The sequence below is a fragment of the Salmo salar genome, chromosome 09 (genome assembly GCF_965601325.2).
Source record: "Salmo salar chromosome 09, fSalSal1, whole genome shotgun sequence".
NCBI classification, from domain to species: Eukaryota; Metazoa; Chordata; class Actinopteri; order Salmoniformes; family Salmonidae; genus Salmo; species Salmo salar.
This window is the reverse complement of record NC_138299.1, coordinates 142919207-142939189: the sequence shown is the minus strand read 5'-3', so window position 1 is coordinate 142939189 and position 19983 is coordinate 142919207. Positions and strand designations below refer to the sequence as shown.

The 19983-nt window shown below is 42.5% G+C and overlaps 1 protein-coding gene and 1 long non-coding RNA gene across 3 annotated transcripts in view; one reads left to right on the top strand and one right to left on the bottom strand.

Moving 5' to 3' along the window:
* LOC106613084 (neurofibromin-like) overlaps window positions 1–19983 on the bottom strand; it is a 100883-nt gene that overhangs the window by 23212 nt on the left and 57688 nt on the right. For both annotated transcript variants that reach the window (XM_014214992.3, XM_014214993.3), the window contains 8 exons: window positions 8943–9375; window positions 7898–8238; window positions 7529–7731; window positions 6937–7130; window positions 6181–6321; window positions 4637–4916; window positions 4135–4349; window positions 3966–4027 (listed from right to left, as the gene is read on the bottom strand). In XM_014214992.3, coding sequence (XP_014070467.1) covers window positions 3966–4027; window positions 4135–4349; window positions 4637–4916; window positions 6181–6321; window positions 6937–7130; window positions 7529–7731; window positions 7898–8238; window positions 8943–9375 — 1869 coding nt within the window. The remainder of the gene's footprint in view (window positions 1–3965; window positions 4028–4134; window positions 4350–4636; window positions 4917–6180; window positions 6322–6936; window positions 7131–7528; window positions 7732–7897; window positions 8239–8942; window positions 9376–19983) is intronic.
* Window positions 5428–11458, top strand: LOC106613087 (uncharacterized). The gene is made up of 3 exons (XR_014378912.1): window positions 5428–5672; window positions 9854–10061; window positions 10998–11458. It is a non-coding gene; the product is annotated as an uncharacterized LOC106613087 (long non-coding RNA).

Genomic DNA, 19983 nt, shown 5'->3' with positions numbered 1-19983 from the left:
ATTCAGACCCTTTGCTATTGAGACACGAAATTGAGCTCAGGTGCATCCTGTTTCCATTGATCATCTTTGAGATGTTTCTACGACTTGGAGTCCACCTGTGGTATATTCAATTGATTGGACATGATTTGAAAAAGGCACACACACTGTCTATATAAGGTCCCACAGTTGACAGTGCATGTCAGAGCAAAAACCAAGCCATGAGGTCGAAGGAATTGTCCGTAGAGCTCCAAGACAGCACTGTGTTCGAGGCACAGATCTGGGGGAAGGAAACCAAAACATGTCTGCAGCATTGAAGGTCCAAGAACACAGTGGTCTCTATCATTCTTAAATGAAAGAAGTTTGGAACCACCAAGACTCTACGTAGAGCTGGCAGCCAGGCCAAACTGAGCAATCGGCGTAGAAGGGCCTTGGTCAGGGAGGTGACCAAGAAACCAATGGTCACTGACAAAGCTCCAGAGTTCCTCTGTGGAGATTGGAGAACCTTCAAGGAGGACAACCATCTGTGCAGAACTCCCTCAATCAGGCCTTTATGGTAGTGGCCAGACGGTAGCCACTACTCAATAAAAGGCACATGACAGTACGCTTGGAGTTTGCCAAAAGGCCCCGAAAGGACTCTCAGACTAGGGTTGCAAAGGGCTTAAAACTTTCAGGTAAATTTCCAGAATTGTTCTGGAAATTTTCCAAGGGAAGTTAAGCCTGGGAATTTTGCTTAAATTCATTAAAAAAAGTTACCTGAAAAACAGTGAACCTTTTTTGTGGGATACACATAAGGCAATTCTAGGTCTTGTGGCATATTTTGATTAAACTATCACCAATTCAATGTAATTGCAACACTCTGCATGTGCAGTGCATTCTTCCATCACATGTACAGCTGATTCTCAAAATCTTGCACAATAATGAGATGCTATTGAGCCCACACTACTACACTGTCTGAGCCAAGGACTACATGCTTTCTGTTAAGTTTTGATTACAATACTGGGTGGGGTGAATATATATATTTTATATTACATATATATTTTATACAACATTTCTGCTAGTTAGTTTTTGCTACCATGTTGGTTTTAGCTTGCTTGAGCCTGCTAACTGAGTGTTAATTCACCTGTTTCCATACATGTTTCAATTTAAAACATTTATCTTACAAAGGAGTTGTTTAATCTAACTGCTTAACTATTTATCTGTACATGGAATTGTATTTGGTTTTTTCACATTTTTACAAGAAAATGCCACGGGCACTGATGTGTGGAGACATTTCACTGCAGCTAATGTAGAAGGAAAAGCTGTGTACATTTGCAAATACTGTGCCAAATCATATGTGAAGAATGTAACAAAGAAGCAGAATCATCTGGCCAAGTGCATAAAGTTCCCTCAGCGCTCACAACAAGCAACCTCTGACAAAAGTCCCTCTACTTCTATTTGAGGTGAAAATTATGAAACCTTATCAATAGCAAAACAATTTTTTTTGACTCAACGGAGGAACATAGTCAGAAATGCTGATGAATGTCTTGCTTGAGCTGTGTATGCAACTGGTTCACCTCTGATGCTCACAGGCAATGTGTATTGGAAGAGAAAGTATATGATGATATAATTAACTATATCATCTCCACCCCTCAACCAGTATTCTACAAGAGCACAGACACAAGGGACAACAGACACACCGGTCTCCACATTGCAGATGAGCTGAAGGCAGTCATCAATGACCTTGGACCACAGAAGGTTTTTGCACTGGTGACAGACAATGCTGCGAACATGAAGGCTGCTTGGTCTAAGGTTTAGGAGTCCTACCCTCACATCACACCCATTGGCTGTGCTGCTCATGCATTGAATCTGCTCCTCAAGGACATCATGGCACTGAAAACAATGGATACACTCTACAAGAGAACCAAGGAAATGGTTAGGTATGTGAAGGGTCATCAAGTTATAGCAGCAATCTACCTCACCAAGCAAAGTGAGAAGAATAAGAGCACCACATTGAAGCTGCCCAGCACCACCCGTTGAGTTGGTGTTGTCATCATGTGTGACAGTCTCCTGGAGGGGAAGGAGTCTCTCCAAGAAATGGCCATATCACAGTCTGCCGAGAGAGTGGTAAGCAGCCTGAAACCTATAGCAGTAGCCATTGCACGGATTGAGGGAGACAAAGCCATCCTGTCATATGTTCAGACTCTGCTTGCAGATGTGAGAGAATAAATCCATACTGCCCTGCCCACTTCATTGTTGCTCCAAGCAGAGGAAACTGCCGTTCTGAAATACTTCAAAAAGTCTAGACTTCTGCCTGAAGCCCATACACGCCGGAGCGTACATGTTGGACCCCAAGTATGCTGGCAAGAGCATCCTGTCTGGTGCAGTCTGGCGAGGTCCACTTCCAAACAAGGGCTTTGGGATGGAGATGCAATATGGCAGTCGTGCAAACATATCTCATCAGCCACCAGCTGGAAGGGACTTTGTGGATCTGAGGCTCTTTCCCCTGTTGCCTCCATCATCCTCCAAATCCCACCAACATCAGCCGCCTCAGACCGCAACTGGTCCTTGTTTGGGAACACACACACCAAAGCAAGCAACAGGCTGACCAATACAAGGGTTGACAAATTGGTGGCCATCCGGGCAAATTTAAGGCTTTTGAGCCTGACAACAAGCCATCCTCAACAAGGTTCGAAAGTGACAGTGAAGATGAGGCCTCAGAGTTTGATGTTCAAGAGGTGGACATTGAGGAGGTCCAGGGAGAAGACATGGAAGCCGGAGAGGAAGACAACCAAAGCTTTCGTTTCTAGACTATCATTTTACAGATATATGTTGAAAACCTTTTTGGGAGATGTGATGGATTATTGGTGATCATTCAATATTCCCTTTATTTTGTTGTTCAGTGAAATCATCCCATGTGAAGAGTCAACTCATTTATTTAAAGTTCTATTCGTAACTTAATCATTTTTTAAAATTTCTATTGGAAGGATTTTATCATTAGCAATTATGTTTGTCTCCATATGATATGGTAAATATATCCAATGCAAAAAACAATTAGTATTAATTTGTATATATTTCCGTTAATTCCCATATATTCCCACAGAAAGTTTCCACCTCTGAATATTCCCCAAAATACGCAACCCTATCTCAGACCATGACAAACAAGATTATCTGGTCTGACAAACAAGATTATCTGGTCTGAGAAACCAAGATTGAACTCTTTGGCCTGAATGCCAAGCTTCATATCTGGAGGAGACCAGGCACTGCTCATCACCTGGCCAATACCATCCCTACGGTGAAGCATGGTGGCGGCAGCATCATGCTGTGGGGATGTTTTTCAGCACCAGGGAGACTAGCCAGGATTGAGGGAAAGATGAACGGAGCAAAGTACAGTGAGATCATTGATGAAAACCTGCTCCAAAGCACTCAGGACCTCAGACTGGGGCGAAGGTTCACCTTCCAACAGGACAAAGGCCCTAAGCACACAGCCAAGACAACGCAAGAGTGGCTTTGGGACAAGTCTCTGAATGTTCTTGAGTGGCCCAGCCAGAGCCCTGACTTGAACTGGATCGAACAACTCTGGAAAGACCTGAAAATAGCTGTGCAGCAACACTCCCCATCAAACCTGACAGAGCTTGAGAGGATCTGCAGAGAAGAACGGGAAAAATACCCAAATAAAGGTGTGCCAAGCTTGTAGCGTCATACCCAAGAAGACAAGGCTGTAATTGCTGCCAAAGGTTCTTCAACAAAGTACTGAGTAAAGGGTCTGAATACTTATGTAAATTAGATATTTCAGTTATGTTTTTTATAAATTTGCACACACTTCTAAAAACCCGTTTTTGCTTTGTCATTTTGGGGTATTAAATAAATATTTTTTTTTTTTTTAGAATAAGGCTGTAACGTATCAAATTGTAGAAAAAGTAAAGCGGTCTGAATACCTTCCGAATGCACTGAGAGACATTCATTGATAGTGGTCAAAGTGAATCTGTCTCAAAAGAAATCAGACATACTTCTGAGCCAGCTCGGTCCACTGGTCCAGCCATTTGCACGCTGGGATGTCCCTCATGCACGCCTACAAGAGAGGACATATTCAGTCAGATATTGGTATTTTGCTTGTATTCTGGACGGTATATAGTATAATGTATAATATCAAGTAATGTGTGTGTGTGTCTCCCTCACCTCCATGATCTCCAGCAGGGCCTCAGTGACGGTCTCCAGGGAGGAGAGGGCGAAGGTCTCCCTCTCGTAGGAGCTGGGGGAGAAGGAGCGGTCACGGTAGCTGGAGCGGAAGGCGATGACCGCAGCAGACTTGACCTTACTGATGCCAAACAGCAGATAGAACTTAGGCAGGGAGAACTCTGTCAGGCTCAGCCTCAGGACCTGCTTGGTCTCCTCTGGAAGAGATCATGACAAGAGGAGAAGATGACTTGTTGCTCTTCTGAAATAGAAACCCTGAACACATATCTATAGCAAACTGTTTTAAACAAACATAGATAAGACATTTACCTCTATTGAAGCAGTTTCATGGTTCACTGCATGCAGTGCTTACATTGGGTCTTTCAATTATCTTACTTGCAAGGGAGCCCAGTGGCATCCATACACATTAATGACCAGGGAAGGGTATGCTGTTTAACTACAGATGGTATATAGCCTGCAGTGAAGATAAGGTGTGCTTCCTCACCTCTGAAGTTGAGCTGGGAGCAGGTGCAGAGAGAGTGGATTATGTTGATGACCAGGCCGTGTGTGGAGGCGCGGAGGGACAGGGGGCCGGTGGCCACCAGCAGAGTGACCACGTGGAACAGGTAGGGTAGGTGAGCTGCTACGTCCAGAGAGTTGTTGAAGGACAACATCAGCATGTAACGGGCCAGGATGGCGATGTCATCCCACATCAGGTGCTGCTCCAGGGTGGGCGTGGGAGACAGGCACGTCTTGTCGATGATCTTACACATTCGGCCAATCACCTGGTCAGAGGGTGTGTGGAGATAGCCAGTCATTATGAGGCATTAGAAGGTCGAGTCAGTGATATGATATCATATACTCTGTGCTGGACTATTTGTTTTACTTCCTGATGACGTTAATATCAACAGAATTGTTTTTTTCTTATTTTATTTTAAATGCGAGCGGTATCCCTAAAAAAAACCTCAGATGTATTTTGGGATGTTGGCGAAATAGGAGGCAGAGAGAAGATGGCAGTGATTATATCTGTAAATAAAACACCATTGGCACAAGCCCCGGGTGACAAATAGGCCATGGGAACCAGACAAAGTCCCCCTTGTCCCCAATAGCTGGCCTGTCATGACATCAGTAGTGGCTGGGCTGGAACATGCCAACCAAACAATGCCCACCCTCTGGTGGATGACGTGTACATTAAGACCACTATATCACAACACACAAACCCTGCAAATCATTCATCAAATGTCAAGCTTAAAGTCATTGATTAGTCACTTAAATAGATGTAAATGACTAAGATGGGCGTTGCGACACCTCAACTAAAAGAGCACTGTGTTTGCTGTTCCTTAGCAAAACATCTTCACAATGACGACCATTCACTGCCATGCTTTACAGTGTCTGCCTGGCTTACTATTGTCAGCCTGGGCTGTGAGGGTGTGTGTTTCTATTTCAGTAAGAGGGACAATTGGGATAAACAGCTCACAGATGGGGTTGATGAGTCGGTCAGATTGGATGATGTGGAAAGAAACTGTTACTAAAGCAAATTGGTAAGTATTAATCAATTTAAATGCAAATGTTCTTTGTTTGGAAGACATTTTAGATTAAAAACAGCATTTAATATATGTTGTCTAGGACAATGTTTTGATGAGTTTATCTTTGTATCATACTAAAACTGTATGCATCTTAATATTGATAATACAGAAATATTTATTTGCTTAATCCCAAATTATGATTTAGAAAATCCCAACTGGGAATGTAAACAGCCACGATTAGATGTTCTAAAGTATAGTTTGAGTTAGTGACATTGTGGAGTTTGAGAGGAAAACGGTCTTCGACCAGAGGATTCACTAAGACAAGGACAGTGACGTCATCCATGTTGGGACACTGGGTTTGACATGGAGGAGTGTCTGTTAGCATAAAACAGTGACAGTGTTCCCAGTGCATCTAGACAGACAGTTAACTGTTAGCATTTTTGCCATTGAAAACAGTTGGCCCAGATAGCATGTGTTAGCATGTGTTAGCCTGCGTAAACTAGCTCAAAGTGTAGATGCCCACCTTGCTGGAGACCAGTTTGACGTTCCCTGAGGCCAGAGCCACGGCCGTGTCAGCCATGACCTCAGCCTTGATGGAGCCCAGGCCTCCTGTAGCGCTGGTCTTGATGAAGCTGTCCAACACCACGTCCAGCAGGTCCGTTATCTGAGGGCAGAGGTCACAGGTCAGGCAACCAGGTCACATTCAACCTGAGTTGCATTCAGTTGGGCTGTGTAGAATTGACAGGTCATATCTCAGAAACACAGAACTGCCCTTCTCCCCAAAAAGTGCACTTGTTCACCACCCAGAATGGATTGGGTATGAAAAATTACAGAGGAGTTTAGAATGTGTTGTTTATTATCTATGGAGATATATTCAGATGTCTATACTGCGGTCATTTGAGACAAGCCATTAAACTTTTACAACGTAGATAGCTAATGCTATTTAGGAAGAACACTTCAAACCCCTAAGTACTGTCATTTCGATACCGTCAATTAAAAAAAACGAAATAAAAAAGTTTTTTTTTTGAAAAACAGGCTATGATTCGGCATGTTGGATTCATAAAGCATTCCTTGTGCCTATAAAAATGCAATATGTCCCTATCTTCTGCATGACTGCCTCCCATCTCTGTAAACCCAACATGGGCAGTTTTTATTGGGCTTAGAGACATTTAACAGTACATTAAGTAAACATGTGCCCTCTAATATAGTGTTTGACTAAAATGTAAATCTGAGGTCAAACAACAAGGATGTATGAATGTGTGTGTGTGTGGTTACTCACCTGGCCGAGGCTGCCCCAGATCTTTGCCTGTATAGAGGGGTACATCTGCTTCTCATTGATAGTCATGGTGATGAGCTTATCCAAGATGGCGCTGACGCGCTGACGTTTGGCGTCGTCATTGTGCTTACAGAACCTCACCAGGTTGAGCAGCCAGGGGGTCATGTATTCTAGACACAGGTGCTTCAGCTCTATACCTAAACACAGACACAGAATCAAAGGGCCAATAACACGAGCTCCTCTGTTGTTGCTGCAGTGTGGAGGAGCAGAGATTGGCATGTGGATGAATGACAAGACATCCGCACTGAGAGCTGAGGGCTCTGAAGCCATGGCTCAATGCACACTGATGGATATGGCAATCAAACAGTCCTCCCAAAACTAATGGAAACTGGTCAAGTTGATGTGGATCGTTGGGCCGGTCTGTGTGTATGAGTGCGTGTCTGCGTTTGTGTGTTGAGAGAAAGTTAGTGTGTCGGTGTGAGTCTGTAAATAAAAAGAGCGGGCAAGTAGGTGTGAGGTAGAAAAGACAGAGTGGTCATCTTTTGGAATGAATTTCAGTCAATGCATTTATGCGCGTTCTGTGTTCTAGACTCACTAGACTTGCTGAAGCCGGAGATGCACTCCTCCAGGAACTCCAGGGTGAGGTGTGGTTCGTTGGCGGCCAGCGTCTTGCTGATGGAGACTATGAAGAGGGTGTTGTTAGCAGGGATACACAGGCCTGAGGTCTCCAGCAGCTGGCCCTCGATCTTCAGGTTGAAGGTGCAGGTTAAGGCACACAGCAGGTTGTAGGCTGCAGACCTGTGGAGGGGACACAGTTAGCTATTATATTCCATTCAGGAAGTTGGATGAAGAAGTTGCAGTAAATTAATTGTTTCATTTAGCTACTGCTCATATTTCAGAGAACATGCTACACCAAGACCTGCCCTGATTGACCCCTAGAAGCTAGCTATGTTGAATGTCTGACCTGAGGCTGGGGTCTGAGCTGCCCAGATTGAGCAGGGCGAGGTTCAGCAAGGTGCCCGGCACATCTTTGGGCCTGATCTTGGTGTGCTGGGGGATTGAGTCTGGCTGCGACAGCTCCCAGCGCGTCCTGATGTGGATGATGGACTGGACAATGGCGTCACACTCCTGATGCATGAAGGTGAGGGGCGTGCCCTGGTTGGCCATGGTCAGGGTGAACTGGCTCTCGTCCACCAGGCAGATCTCCTCGACCTCAGAGGCATAGTACACATCGTTGAGGAACACGGACTGGCCCAGGACACGGGTACGCTCTGCTGACGTCACCTGGACGGCCGTGGAGCCCACCTGGGATAATAGGGAGGGTTGTTGTTGAGAGACAAGTGTGTACATGACAACAATGACAACACAGACCAGCTGTCATGCTGCTAACACAAAGCAGGACTCAATAACCAATCAATTCAATCTTCCACTTTCCCTTTTGGCAACAAACGAATCTATTGAAACTGATTGAGGCATAGAGAAGTCAAAAAACGTGATTTTTTTTTTATACTGCATATTTCTACACTATGAGGATGGAATAATATTGTAAAATTCTGAAAATGACATTGAAGCTGTTTGAAAAGACTGCCTGAATTTTCAGCCTGTTTTGGTCCTCTGGAGATTTGACCTCCCATGGTGACATCACTATGCTGTAAATTAGTTAATAGACCAATAATAAAGAGAGTACCAAACCTCTATGCCAATCACCGCTAATTTTCAGTTTCCCTCCCCACTCCCAGACAGTCCTATCAAAATTCTTGCTTGAGAAACTGCCCTTTGCTAAAAATATATTTTTTTTGACCATTTTAACATAAAACAATCACATTAAGGTACTTAATTGTTACCCAGAAATGATTTGATATCGCGACAAATGTACAAAGTACTTTTTTTTGTAAACAATTCTTGCTGTTCCCGCCTGCCCTCGATCTCCATACTTCCTTGTTCCCCATACCCTGTTTTTCTTGTAGCCAGTTTGAAAGTTATGGTTAACGCTAGGGTTACACACTGACCTTGATGGAGACCTTGGTGTCCTTGTGGGCCACTTTGAGGGCATTGTGGAACACCTTGAGGTCCTCCTCCAGGGCTAGCGTGGCTGCGGGGAGCTTCTGCTGCTCTGCCTCTACGTGCTCCACCAAGCGCACCGGCGAGTCGATGAACTGCACCCGCTTGCTGCCCTTCAGGCCTGTCAGCAGCCTCTCATGGTACTTGGTGTACTCCCTCACCCACGTGTTGCAGTTGTACACGTAGACCACCACCACGTTTTCGTAGGCAAAGCCCGGGAACACCACGAACCACTTGGACAAGAAGTCTGTCTTGAAGCGGTTGCTGGGCCCCACGTGGGTCAGGTCCACTATGATCTCGTAGGGCTTGGCGTAGTAAGGCTTCAGGGTCAGCAGCACATGGTAGATTAGAAGGTCTCCGTTGATCTGGCCTGTCTTAAACCTGCAGAAAGAGAAGGGAAGGAGAAGTTGAGGATAGGTCTGATGGAAGAGGAGTAGGTAGATAGACCTGGCTGGCTGAGAGTGCACTACCTCTAAAAAGAAATACTCTTAACGGTTAAATAAATTCCAAAATACTGGTATTTTCTGGTCTCTTTGGTTTAGATAGAACAGTCTCAGATAAAAATCTGAAATTCATCCCATTCTGAAAGCATTTAATTTGCGCATGAACTTGTGAATGATCTTTCTATTGTAATATTGTACACAACATATTTTTGTTACAGGGCTCTTCTGAAATAGAGACCTTGGTCTAAGCATAACTCAAAATAACAGTTAAATAAATAAAAATAATTCAGCTTCTCAGGCCTAGAAAGAGGTCATCGCTAGCAGTATTATTAGTATCATTTACTGGTAGCTGGCAGTCTCAGACTCAATTGTGGGCATATACTAATTTACATACACCCTTCTGTGTCTCTTTTCAGACGTCGTGTGCTACAGAGGTGGAGGCTCAACGAGCCCAGAAATAACCAAGTCAGAAAAAGACTGGGGGGGGGTGCATTTCAAGAGGCTTGGGTCACAGCAGGTGCCAATTCTGACTCAGACACACACACCGCCCGCTCCTTATACTGACATATTCCCAGTCTAGTTCACCTTGCCCCACACACACTCACAGGCTGTGCCCTTGCCCAGGTAAGTGATGCCCACACAATCTCCAACATACATTGTACAAAAAAAGTAATGACCAAATAATGTGTTTCTGTGGTAAGATTCAGCTTATTTTAAGTGGACATTGCAATGAAAACGACAAAACGACGATTTGGACAAATTGAACAAAGACGTCTAGATTATTCTGACATTTACTGTACATATTACGTTCCTGAAAGGTACTGCATAAATAACTTGTAGCCAGTTAGTTCTATGGTAAGGAAGTCTACTTCAGTAACACATTGACTTATTCATTCATTCATTCATTTAGTCAATTGTGATGTACTGTGACAGTGAGTGGAAGACTTATCTGGGCTAGTTAGCAAAATGTTATATAAATCACGTCTTGTCTTATCAGGTGAATGATAATGGCAGGGAGAAGTAATAAACTATCAGGACTTGGTAGATAGTTTTTCATTATTTTGACCTCATCACGTAATAATTGGAAGAGGAAGTGTAAACTCCAACATAGCCTATTTGTAGAAAAGGTAATCCAAACACATTTTCGCTAAAAGCAGCAGTTTATCTGGTTAAACAAAGGTTAGCCATGTGTTGGCAAAAATGTGGAAGTCAAGAAAGCTTACCAGCAGCACTTCCCGTGACCCATACTCGCAGGTGCTTTTCAAAGTTTATGTCAGACAGCGTAATAAGCTCCAATGAGTGTAATGAAATAAAGTTGACATCATCAGAAAGTAGATATTTTCTACTGTAAATATGTCATTCAAAATGTGTTTATTTTGTTGTTGGTAGGCATATTTCTTAATAATACATTTTAAAAAACAACACCCTGAAATAACTCTGCAGACCCCTAAGCATACGTATCTCATACAACTTTTAGAACTATATTCAAACATGAACAAAAAGTCACAATACAGAGACTGTTTGCTGGCAGGAACAATAAAAGCTATTCTCTTCCTCTAGTACCATTTCAGAGAACCTGAAACATGGAAGCCTCCAGAATCTCTCTCCATCTTCTCTTCTTCCTTCTGATTGGACAAGCTTCACATACCAGCAGTAGTCAGCCTCAGACCAATGTGGACATAGATCTACATGATCAAAACTCCATTAGCCCAGAGGAAAACAACAGCACAATACTCCCCGACCCCTCCCCGGAGCCAGACAACTCCAGCTCCCCCAAGGAGGCCACACCGGGCTGCTTCATCAAGCCCCAGATGGGCTTCATACTAGTGGCCTGCGCCGGGGGCCTGGTCCTGTGTCTGCTGGTCTCTACTGTGGTCCTGGCCTGCCAGGTGTGCCGTCTTAGGCGCCAGGCCCGTGCCCCTCGCCCCACCCGCAGTAATGTGGACTTGGTGAGTGGCATAGGCTACTGGGGCACGGAGCACACAGAGAGGGGCATAGTGGGGCCCTGCGATGCCAGCGTCATGTTTGAGGAGGTCCAGGTGGATGATGAAGAGCAGGGAGAAGAAGAGTGGAAGGAAAGGGAGGAGGAGCAGGCAAGAGAAGGGGTAAGGAGCCAAACGGGGGATTCAGGAACGGCTGGAGAAATGTCCATGCAGATGCAGTGTTCCAGCTCCAGGAATTTGTGTATGGAAGTCCCCCAGGATCTAGACAACATGCCCCTAGCAGTGTGATGAGCAATGCATGCACTCCCTATAGCCTCAGAGAGCCATGCCTGGCTAGGAGCTTAACTTCACTAAGGCACAGAGATATCAAAAGGCCAGATAACCAGTCTTATGCCTCAACAAGTCAAGACCAAGACAGTTATTTTTTCTAAGTACTGCATCTATATGTAATCGAATTAGGAGCTTTTACATATTTGCAAAGGTTCAACTGCCCAAGTTAAATACCCTTACTGCAAAGGTTCAACTGCCCAAGTTAAATACCCTTACTGCAAAGGTTCAACTGCCCAAATTAAATACCCTTACTGCAAAGGTTCAACTGCCCAAGTTAAATACCCTTACTGCAAAGGTTCAACTGCCCAAATTAAATACCCTTACTGCAAAGGTTCAACTGCCCAAGTTAAATACCCTTACTGCAAAGGTTCAACTGCCCAAGTTAAATACCCTTACTGCAAAGGTTCAACTGACCAAGTTAAATACCCTTACTGCAAAGGTTCAACTGCCCAAGTTAAATACCCTTACTGCAAAGGTTCAACTGCCCAAGTTAAATACCCTTACTGCAAAGGTTCAACTGCCCAAGTTAAATACCCTTACTGCAAAGGTTCAACTGACCAAGTTAAATACCCTTACTGCAAAGGTTCAACTGCCCAAGTTAAATACCCTTACTGCAAAGGTTCAACTGCCCAAGTTAAATACCCTTACTGCAAAGGTTCAACTGCCCAAGTTAAATACCCTTACTGCAAAGGTTCAACTGCCCAAGTTAAATACCCTTACTGCAAAGGTTCAACTGACCAAGTTAAATACCCTTACTGCAAAGGTTCAACTGCCCAAGTTAAATACCCTTACTGCAAAGGTTCAACTGCCCAAGTTAAATACCCTTACTGCAAAGGTTCAACTGCCCAAGTTAAATACCCTTACTGCAAAGGTTCAACTGCCCAAGTTAAATACCCTTACTGCAAAGGTTCAGGACCTTTGTACGGGTGGATCATTTACATATTAGTAATTTAGTGGCGCTCTTATCCAGAGCGACTTTCACTTAGCTGACTTGGTGAAATATCTGTCCAAGTGCCCTTGAGAAAGCCCCTTTAACTTTCTCAAGGGCACATGGACAGATTATTCACCTAGTCGGCTCTGGGATTTGAAACTGTGACCTTTTGGTTACTGGGTCAACGCTCTTAAACGCTAGGCTACGTGCCGCCACATTCAATCAGTACACAATACCAACTATACATAATGGCAGTAGTAGTACTGGGAATATTTAAGTGTAAGAAAAGATTGAGTATATGTAGAAAGTATATTTTGTTGAACATAAGACATGCGTCAAATTGAGATATCTGGTTTTGGACTGGTTGTACATTCACAACTACAATATGAAATAGAATGGAAGCCCCATATCTATTGACACTGTTGGCTAAAAGATTACTACTCAGCAAAAAGGCACTCAAAAATGTTCCCCAATATATCATTTCATGTTGGCACTTCTCCCCAAGACATTTAAATGTTGTCCTGTCTAACTATCCTGTTTACTTGTCCGGTCCTGTACCTGCTGAACATTGGTCTTACATGTCTATATATCTTGTTTGATGTTTTTTTTTGTTAAATAATAAAAAACTCAAATATGCCAACATGCTTGCTCGTCAGACACGAGTTAAGTTAAAATTATTACTTTACACCAACTCAATGTGAACTTCTTTCCCTCATCTGAAGTGATTCCATATACCAAGGGTAAACGTTGAACATCTTGTTGCCATCCTTGGCTGGGCACAGAGATGGCATTGGGTCTGCAAAGCCTCCTTGCTACATTAATAAGTCTCCCCCTCAACCTTCATGTGTCAGTCGAGCACTCACAGAACTCCTAAATCTTTTGTTTCCACTCATCTCTCTACTAAGTCAAACTTCTTTTCTCCTTTCTGTAAAAATACAATGTCTGTTTAAATGCCCCAACCAAAATAAATGGCTGTTTTGTAATCATGTGTGAATGAATGGCATTCTTGTTTCAAATTGATGGAGTAAGAACACAATGGTGTTCAGACAAGAGCTTCAGAAAATGGTGGTCTGCAATTAGTGCTCGACTTTGACTGAAATAGGTTCCGGTACTCATTTTGGGTACTGTTTATATTTAGGTGCAGGAGCTCCACTATACTGTCGATCTAATATTCTATAAGAGGAACAGGAACTCCACTATACTGTCGATCTAATATTCTATAAGAGGAACAGGAACTCCACAATACTGTTGATCTAATATTCTATGAAAGGAACAGAAACTCCACTATACTTTTGATCTAATATTCTATAAGAGGAACAGGAACTCCACTATACTGTTGATCTAATATTCTATAAGAGGAACAGGAACTCCACTATACTGTCGATCTAATATTCTATAAGAGGAACAGGAACTCCACTATACTGTCGATCTAATATTCTATAAGAGGAACAGGAACTCCACTATACTGTCGATCTAATATTCTATAAGAGGAACAGGAACTCCACTATACTGTTGATCTAATATTCTATAAGAGGAACAAGAACTCCGCTATACTGTCGATCTAATATTCTATAAGAGGAACAGGAACTCCACAATACTGTTGATCTAATATTCTATAAGAGGAACAAGAACTCCACTATACTGTCGATCTAATATTCTATAAGAGGAACAGGAACTCCACAATACTGTTGATCTAATATTCTATGAAAGGAACAGAAACTCAAGCAGTAGAACATTTAAAAGTGCCGGTACTCAGCTCCAGTGAGCTCCTGCCCAAGTCAAGCACTGACTGCAATGAATACAGGGGGTTGCATGAGTACAACGATCGCAGTGAAATAGATGCTGTGAAATGATTCAATTAATGTAAAAAAAACTCTCCTGGCACTAGTTTAATAGGTTCTATTAATATAGTCAATTACAAAAGTGTATGTCGTATTTCAATTTATATCAGGAACATAGCCCCTAGGGCAGTTAAAAACAACTATTATTTAATTGAAATATTAACAAAATCTGTGCCCTCGATTAGGTCGACTGAAGATAATTTATTTTGACACAAACTGCATTGATGAACAAGAACACGATGAAGAACCAAGGGTCAAGTCAAATTGCAATCCAAACTCGGACAAAACAGAAATAGGATATAAACTGAGTGTACAAAACATTAACACCATCCTAATTAGGAGTTGCACTTTTTACTCATTTTGTTGTGTTGTAGCTTGAATTTAAAATCAATTAAATTGAGATGTTTTGTCATTGGCCTACAAACAACCCCCCATTATGTCAAAGTGGAAACATTTCTAACAAATTAACTACAAATGAAGAGCTGAAATGTCTTGAGTCAATAAGTATTCAACCCCTTTGTTATGACAAGCCTAAATAAGTTCAGGAGTAAACGTTTGCAAGTCACAATAAGTTGCATGGACTCACTCTGTGTGCAATAATAGTGTTCAACATGATTTTTGAATGTCTACCTCATCTCTGTACCCCACACATACAGATAATTGTACGGTCCCTCAGTTGAGCAGTGAATTTCCCAATGCCTCGCAAAGATGGGCACCTATTGGTAGATGGGTAGGAAAAAAAAAAAAAAAAAAAACTCAGACTGAATATCCCTTTGAGCATGATGAAGTTATGAATTACACTTTGGATGGTGTATCAAAACACCCAGTCACTACAAAGATACAGGCGTCCATCCTAACTCAATTGCTGGAGACGAAGGAAACTGTACAGGGATCTCACCATGAGGCCAATGGTGACTTTAGAACAGTTATAGAGTATAATGGATATTAGGGATGTACAATATATCAGTGACCATATCAGAAATCGACCAAAATTAGCTAAAAATGCCAACATCGGTATCGGCCCGATGTCTAGTTTAACGCCGATGTGCAAAGACGGTGTCGAAGCTGACGTGCTTACCTATATAACGTAGGTACATGATGTAATGACACCACCTAAAATGTTGCACTACACATGCAACACAGCATTCCTCACCAAGCCTACAATGTCTGCTGTGTGGATCGAGCAGTCAACAAGTCCAGCAGTCATTTGAAAGAGTAAGGAAATTTCAGCGAGACAACTCAAAGGCGAAACCCATTAACGGCAGATAATGGAATCCATTGTCCTTGACAATCAACCGTTCTCTGTCGTGTGTGATGTTGGCTTTCGCCGACTGGTCGAGCACCGGTACACACTACCAAGTGCGCATTTTCCAGATGTTGCCCTACCGGAGTTACAAGGTAATAGCGTCACTGCTATTAGCATCACGACTGACATTTGGACCAGCGATATCAGCCCTATGAGCATGCTAAGTCTGACAGCAGAGTGGGTCATCGAGGATTTCGTACTGAGGAAGTTGTATTGTATGCTCAGGAATATGCTGGTTGTCATACAGCTGATGCCATTTAAATGGCATTTGAGAACATGAACACACTAGCTAGATCCATTCGAACAACTGACTGGAGAAATAGGCTCATCAACTGCGCCTGCAGTAGACGTGATACCCTCTGTCATGGCATTGAAATGCCTGCTCAACAAAACTGCCGACAGGCTGTGAACAAGCGATTCGGTGGCTTTCACTCTTTACTGTGTCGCCACCATGCTATGTACAAGGACTGCTACTTCGATGCAGACAAGAAACAGGGTTTACGTGTAATGTTACACACACAGCTGGACAAGATGGAAACAGACACAGTGACAATGCTCACCGAGGAAGAAGCCACGGAGAGAAAGAGCTAAAACTTCACTGCTTGACATACACAGTTGAAGTCAAGGTTGGAGTCAATGGAGTCATTAAAACTCGTTTTTCAACCACTCCACAAATCTCTTGTTAAACTATAGTTTTGGCAAGTCGGTTAGGACATCTACTTTGTGCATGACACAAGTAATTTTTCCAACAATTGTTTACAGACAGATTATTTCACTGTATCACAATTCCAGTGGGTCAGAAGTTTGCATACACTAAGTTGACTGTGCCTTTAAACAGCTCGGAAAATTCCAGAAAATTATGTCATTGCTTTAGAAGCTTCTGATAGGCTAATTGACATAATTTGAGTCAATCGGAGGTGTACCTGTGGATGTATTTCAAGGCCTACCTTCAAACTCCGTGCCTCTTTGCTTGACATCATGGGAAAATCAAACAAAATCAGCCAAGACCTCAGAAAGAAAAAAAAATTGCAGACCACAAGTCTGGTTCATCCAAATGCCTGAAGGTACCACATTCATCTGTACAAACAATAGTAGGCAAGTATATACACCATGGGACCACGCAGCTGTCATACCGCTCAGGAAGGAGACACATTCTGTGTCCTAGAGATGAACGTACTTTGGTGCGAAAAGTGAAAATCAATCCCAGAACAACAGCAAAGGACCTTGTGAAGATTCTGGAGGAAACCGGCGCAAAAGTATCTATATCCACAGTGCAACGAGTCCTATAGCAACATAACCTGAAAGATCGCTGAGCAAGGAAGAAGCCACTGCTCCAAAACCGCCCTAAAAAAGACAAACTACGGTTTGCAACTGTACATGGGGACAAGACAAAGATCGTACTTTTTGGAGAAATGTCCTCTGGTCTGATGAAACAAAAATATGACTGGAGGAAAAGGGGGAGGCTTGCAAGCCAAAGAACACCATCCCAACCGGTAAGCACGGGGTGGCAGCATCATGTTGTGGGGGTGCTTTGCTGCAGGAGGGACTGGTGCATTTCACAAAATAGATGGCGTCATGAGGAAGGACAATTATGTGGATATATTGAAGCAACATCTCAAGACATCAGTCAGGAAGTTAAAGCTTGGTCGCAAATGGGTCTTCCAAATGGACAATACTTCAAAGTTGTGGCAAGCATACTTCCAAAGTTGTGGCAAAATGGCTTAAAGACAACAAAGTCAAGGTATTGGAGTGGCCATCACAAAGCCAGGACCTATATCCCATAGAAAATTTGTGGGCAAAACTGAAAAAGCGTGTGCGAACAAGGAGGCCTAAAAACCTGACTCAGTTACACCAGCTCTGTCAGGAGGAATAAGATAAAACTCACCCAACTTATTGTGGGAAGCTTGTGGAATGCTACCCAAAACGTTTTACCCAAGTTAAACAATTTAAAGGCAATGCTACCAAATACTAATTGAGTGTATGTAAACTTTTGACCCACTTGGAATGTGATGAAAGAAATAAAAGCTGAAATAAATCACTATACTATTATTCTGACATTTCACATTCTTAAAATAAAGTGGTGACGCTAACTGGCCTAAAACAGGGAATTTGTACTAGGATTAAATGTCAGGAATTGTGAAAAACTGAATTGAAATGCATTTGGCTAAGGTGTATGCAAAGTTCCGACTTCAACTGTATGATGAAATCCTGGTTGAGAATGAAACAACTTAACAAATGAACAACGAAACAGCACAGCAAGTAAGTGAAAGAAATAGGTTTTGTTTATGTTTCACTGGTAATGGGGACATGCGTAAATGCCAACAAAATAACTTTTTGGTGTGTGTGTGTGTGTGTGTGTGTGTGTGTGTGTGTGTGTGTGTGTGTGTGTGATAGCCTTTATTTAACTAGGCAAGTCAAATAAGAACAAATTCTTATTAACAATGGCGGTCTACCCTGGCCAAACTCGGACGAAGCTGGGCCAATTGTGCGCCGCCCTATGGGGACTCCGGGATGATGGCCTTCTAGACAGAGTTCCTCTGTCCATTGTCAGTGTTCTTTTGCCCATCTTAATCTTTGCTTTTCATTGGCCAGTCTGAGATACGGCTTTTTCTTTGCAACTCTTGCCTAGAAGGCCAGCATCCCGGAGTCGCCTCTTCACTGTTGACGGTGAGACTGCTGTTTTGCGGGTACTATTTAATGAAGCTGCCAGTTGAGGACTTTAGTTAGGTGCCTGTTTCTCAAACTAGACACTCTAATGTACTTGTCCTCTTGCTTTGTTGTGCACTGGGGCCTCCCACTCCTCTTTCCATTCTGGTTAGAACCAGTTTGCACTGCTCTGTGAAGGGAGTAGTATACAGCGTTGTACGAGATCTTCATTTTCTTGGCAATTTCTCGCATGGAATAGCCTTCATTTCTCAGAACAAGAATAGACTGAAGAGTTTCAGAGGAAAGTTCTTTGTTTCTGGCCATTTTGAGCCTGTAATCGAAACTACAAATGCTGATGCTCCAGATACTCAACTAGTCTAAAAGTTTTATTGCTTCTTTAAATCAGAACAACAGTTTTCAGCTGTGCAAACATAATTGCAAAAGGGTTTTCTAATAATAAATTAGCCTTTTAAAATGATAAACTTGAATTAGCTAACACAACGTTCAATTGGAACACAGGAGTGATGGTTGCTGATAATGGAACTCTGTACGCCTATGTAGATATTCCATACAAAAATGTGCAGTTTCCAGCTACAATACTCGATTACAACATTAACAATGTCTACACTGTATTTCTGATCAATTTGATGTTATTTTAAAATGGACAACAAAAAAAAGCTTTTCTATAAAAAAAAACAAGGACATTTCTACGTGACCCCAAACTTTTGAACGGTAGTGTACATGAAAAGAGAAATGTGGGCTTGATATTTTTGGCGTGTGAAAGGAAGGAGAGCAAATCTGTAGTGGTGACCACAGTCTATGTTAAACAATTCAACTGAAAACACTGAAACAACCACCGCTTGTCTTTGACACTACATCCTGGACCTTGCTGTGTTTGAATTATTATTTTTAACTGTGTATCTTATTTCTGTTGACAGTTTTAAACCAAAAGCACAAATGCAGAAAACAAGCACGACTGTATAATTGAACTGAATGAGTGATAGTGACAACTGAAACACTTCACATGTAACAGGCTTCAGCAGCAAGGCAGCCAACTACTTTCACGCCTTCTCTGCAGGAGTGAGGCAGCTATTTATTTAACAGAAACTTTCCAAGAGTACAACATTCAGTACTGTCTAACAAACTATATGACAAAGACTCAACTATCCCAGAGTGCATATTAAAATTAAATAACGTAATTTCCGGACTATAAGCCGCAACTTTTTTCCCAGGCTTTGAACGTCGCGGCTTAAACAATGACGCGGCTAATATATGGATTTTTCCCGCTTTCAAATTTTATTTAAAAAAAAAAAAACATTCTGTGACGTGCTCAGTTTTTTGGCGGCATGAAGCTTTCATTAGACCAATGAAATTGCCGAATGGGTTAAGGTCAAACATCTTTTCTGTTTACTGTTTAGATTAAATTGAGTGCTCTCAAACTAACCATCATTCTGATTACGGCAGTCATTTTGTCACCCTGATTCCTGGGGGTACAACAAAGTATTTGCAGCCACTCGACATCAGTGTAAATCGTGCATTTAATGTGGCG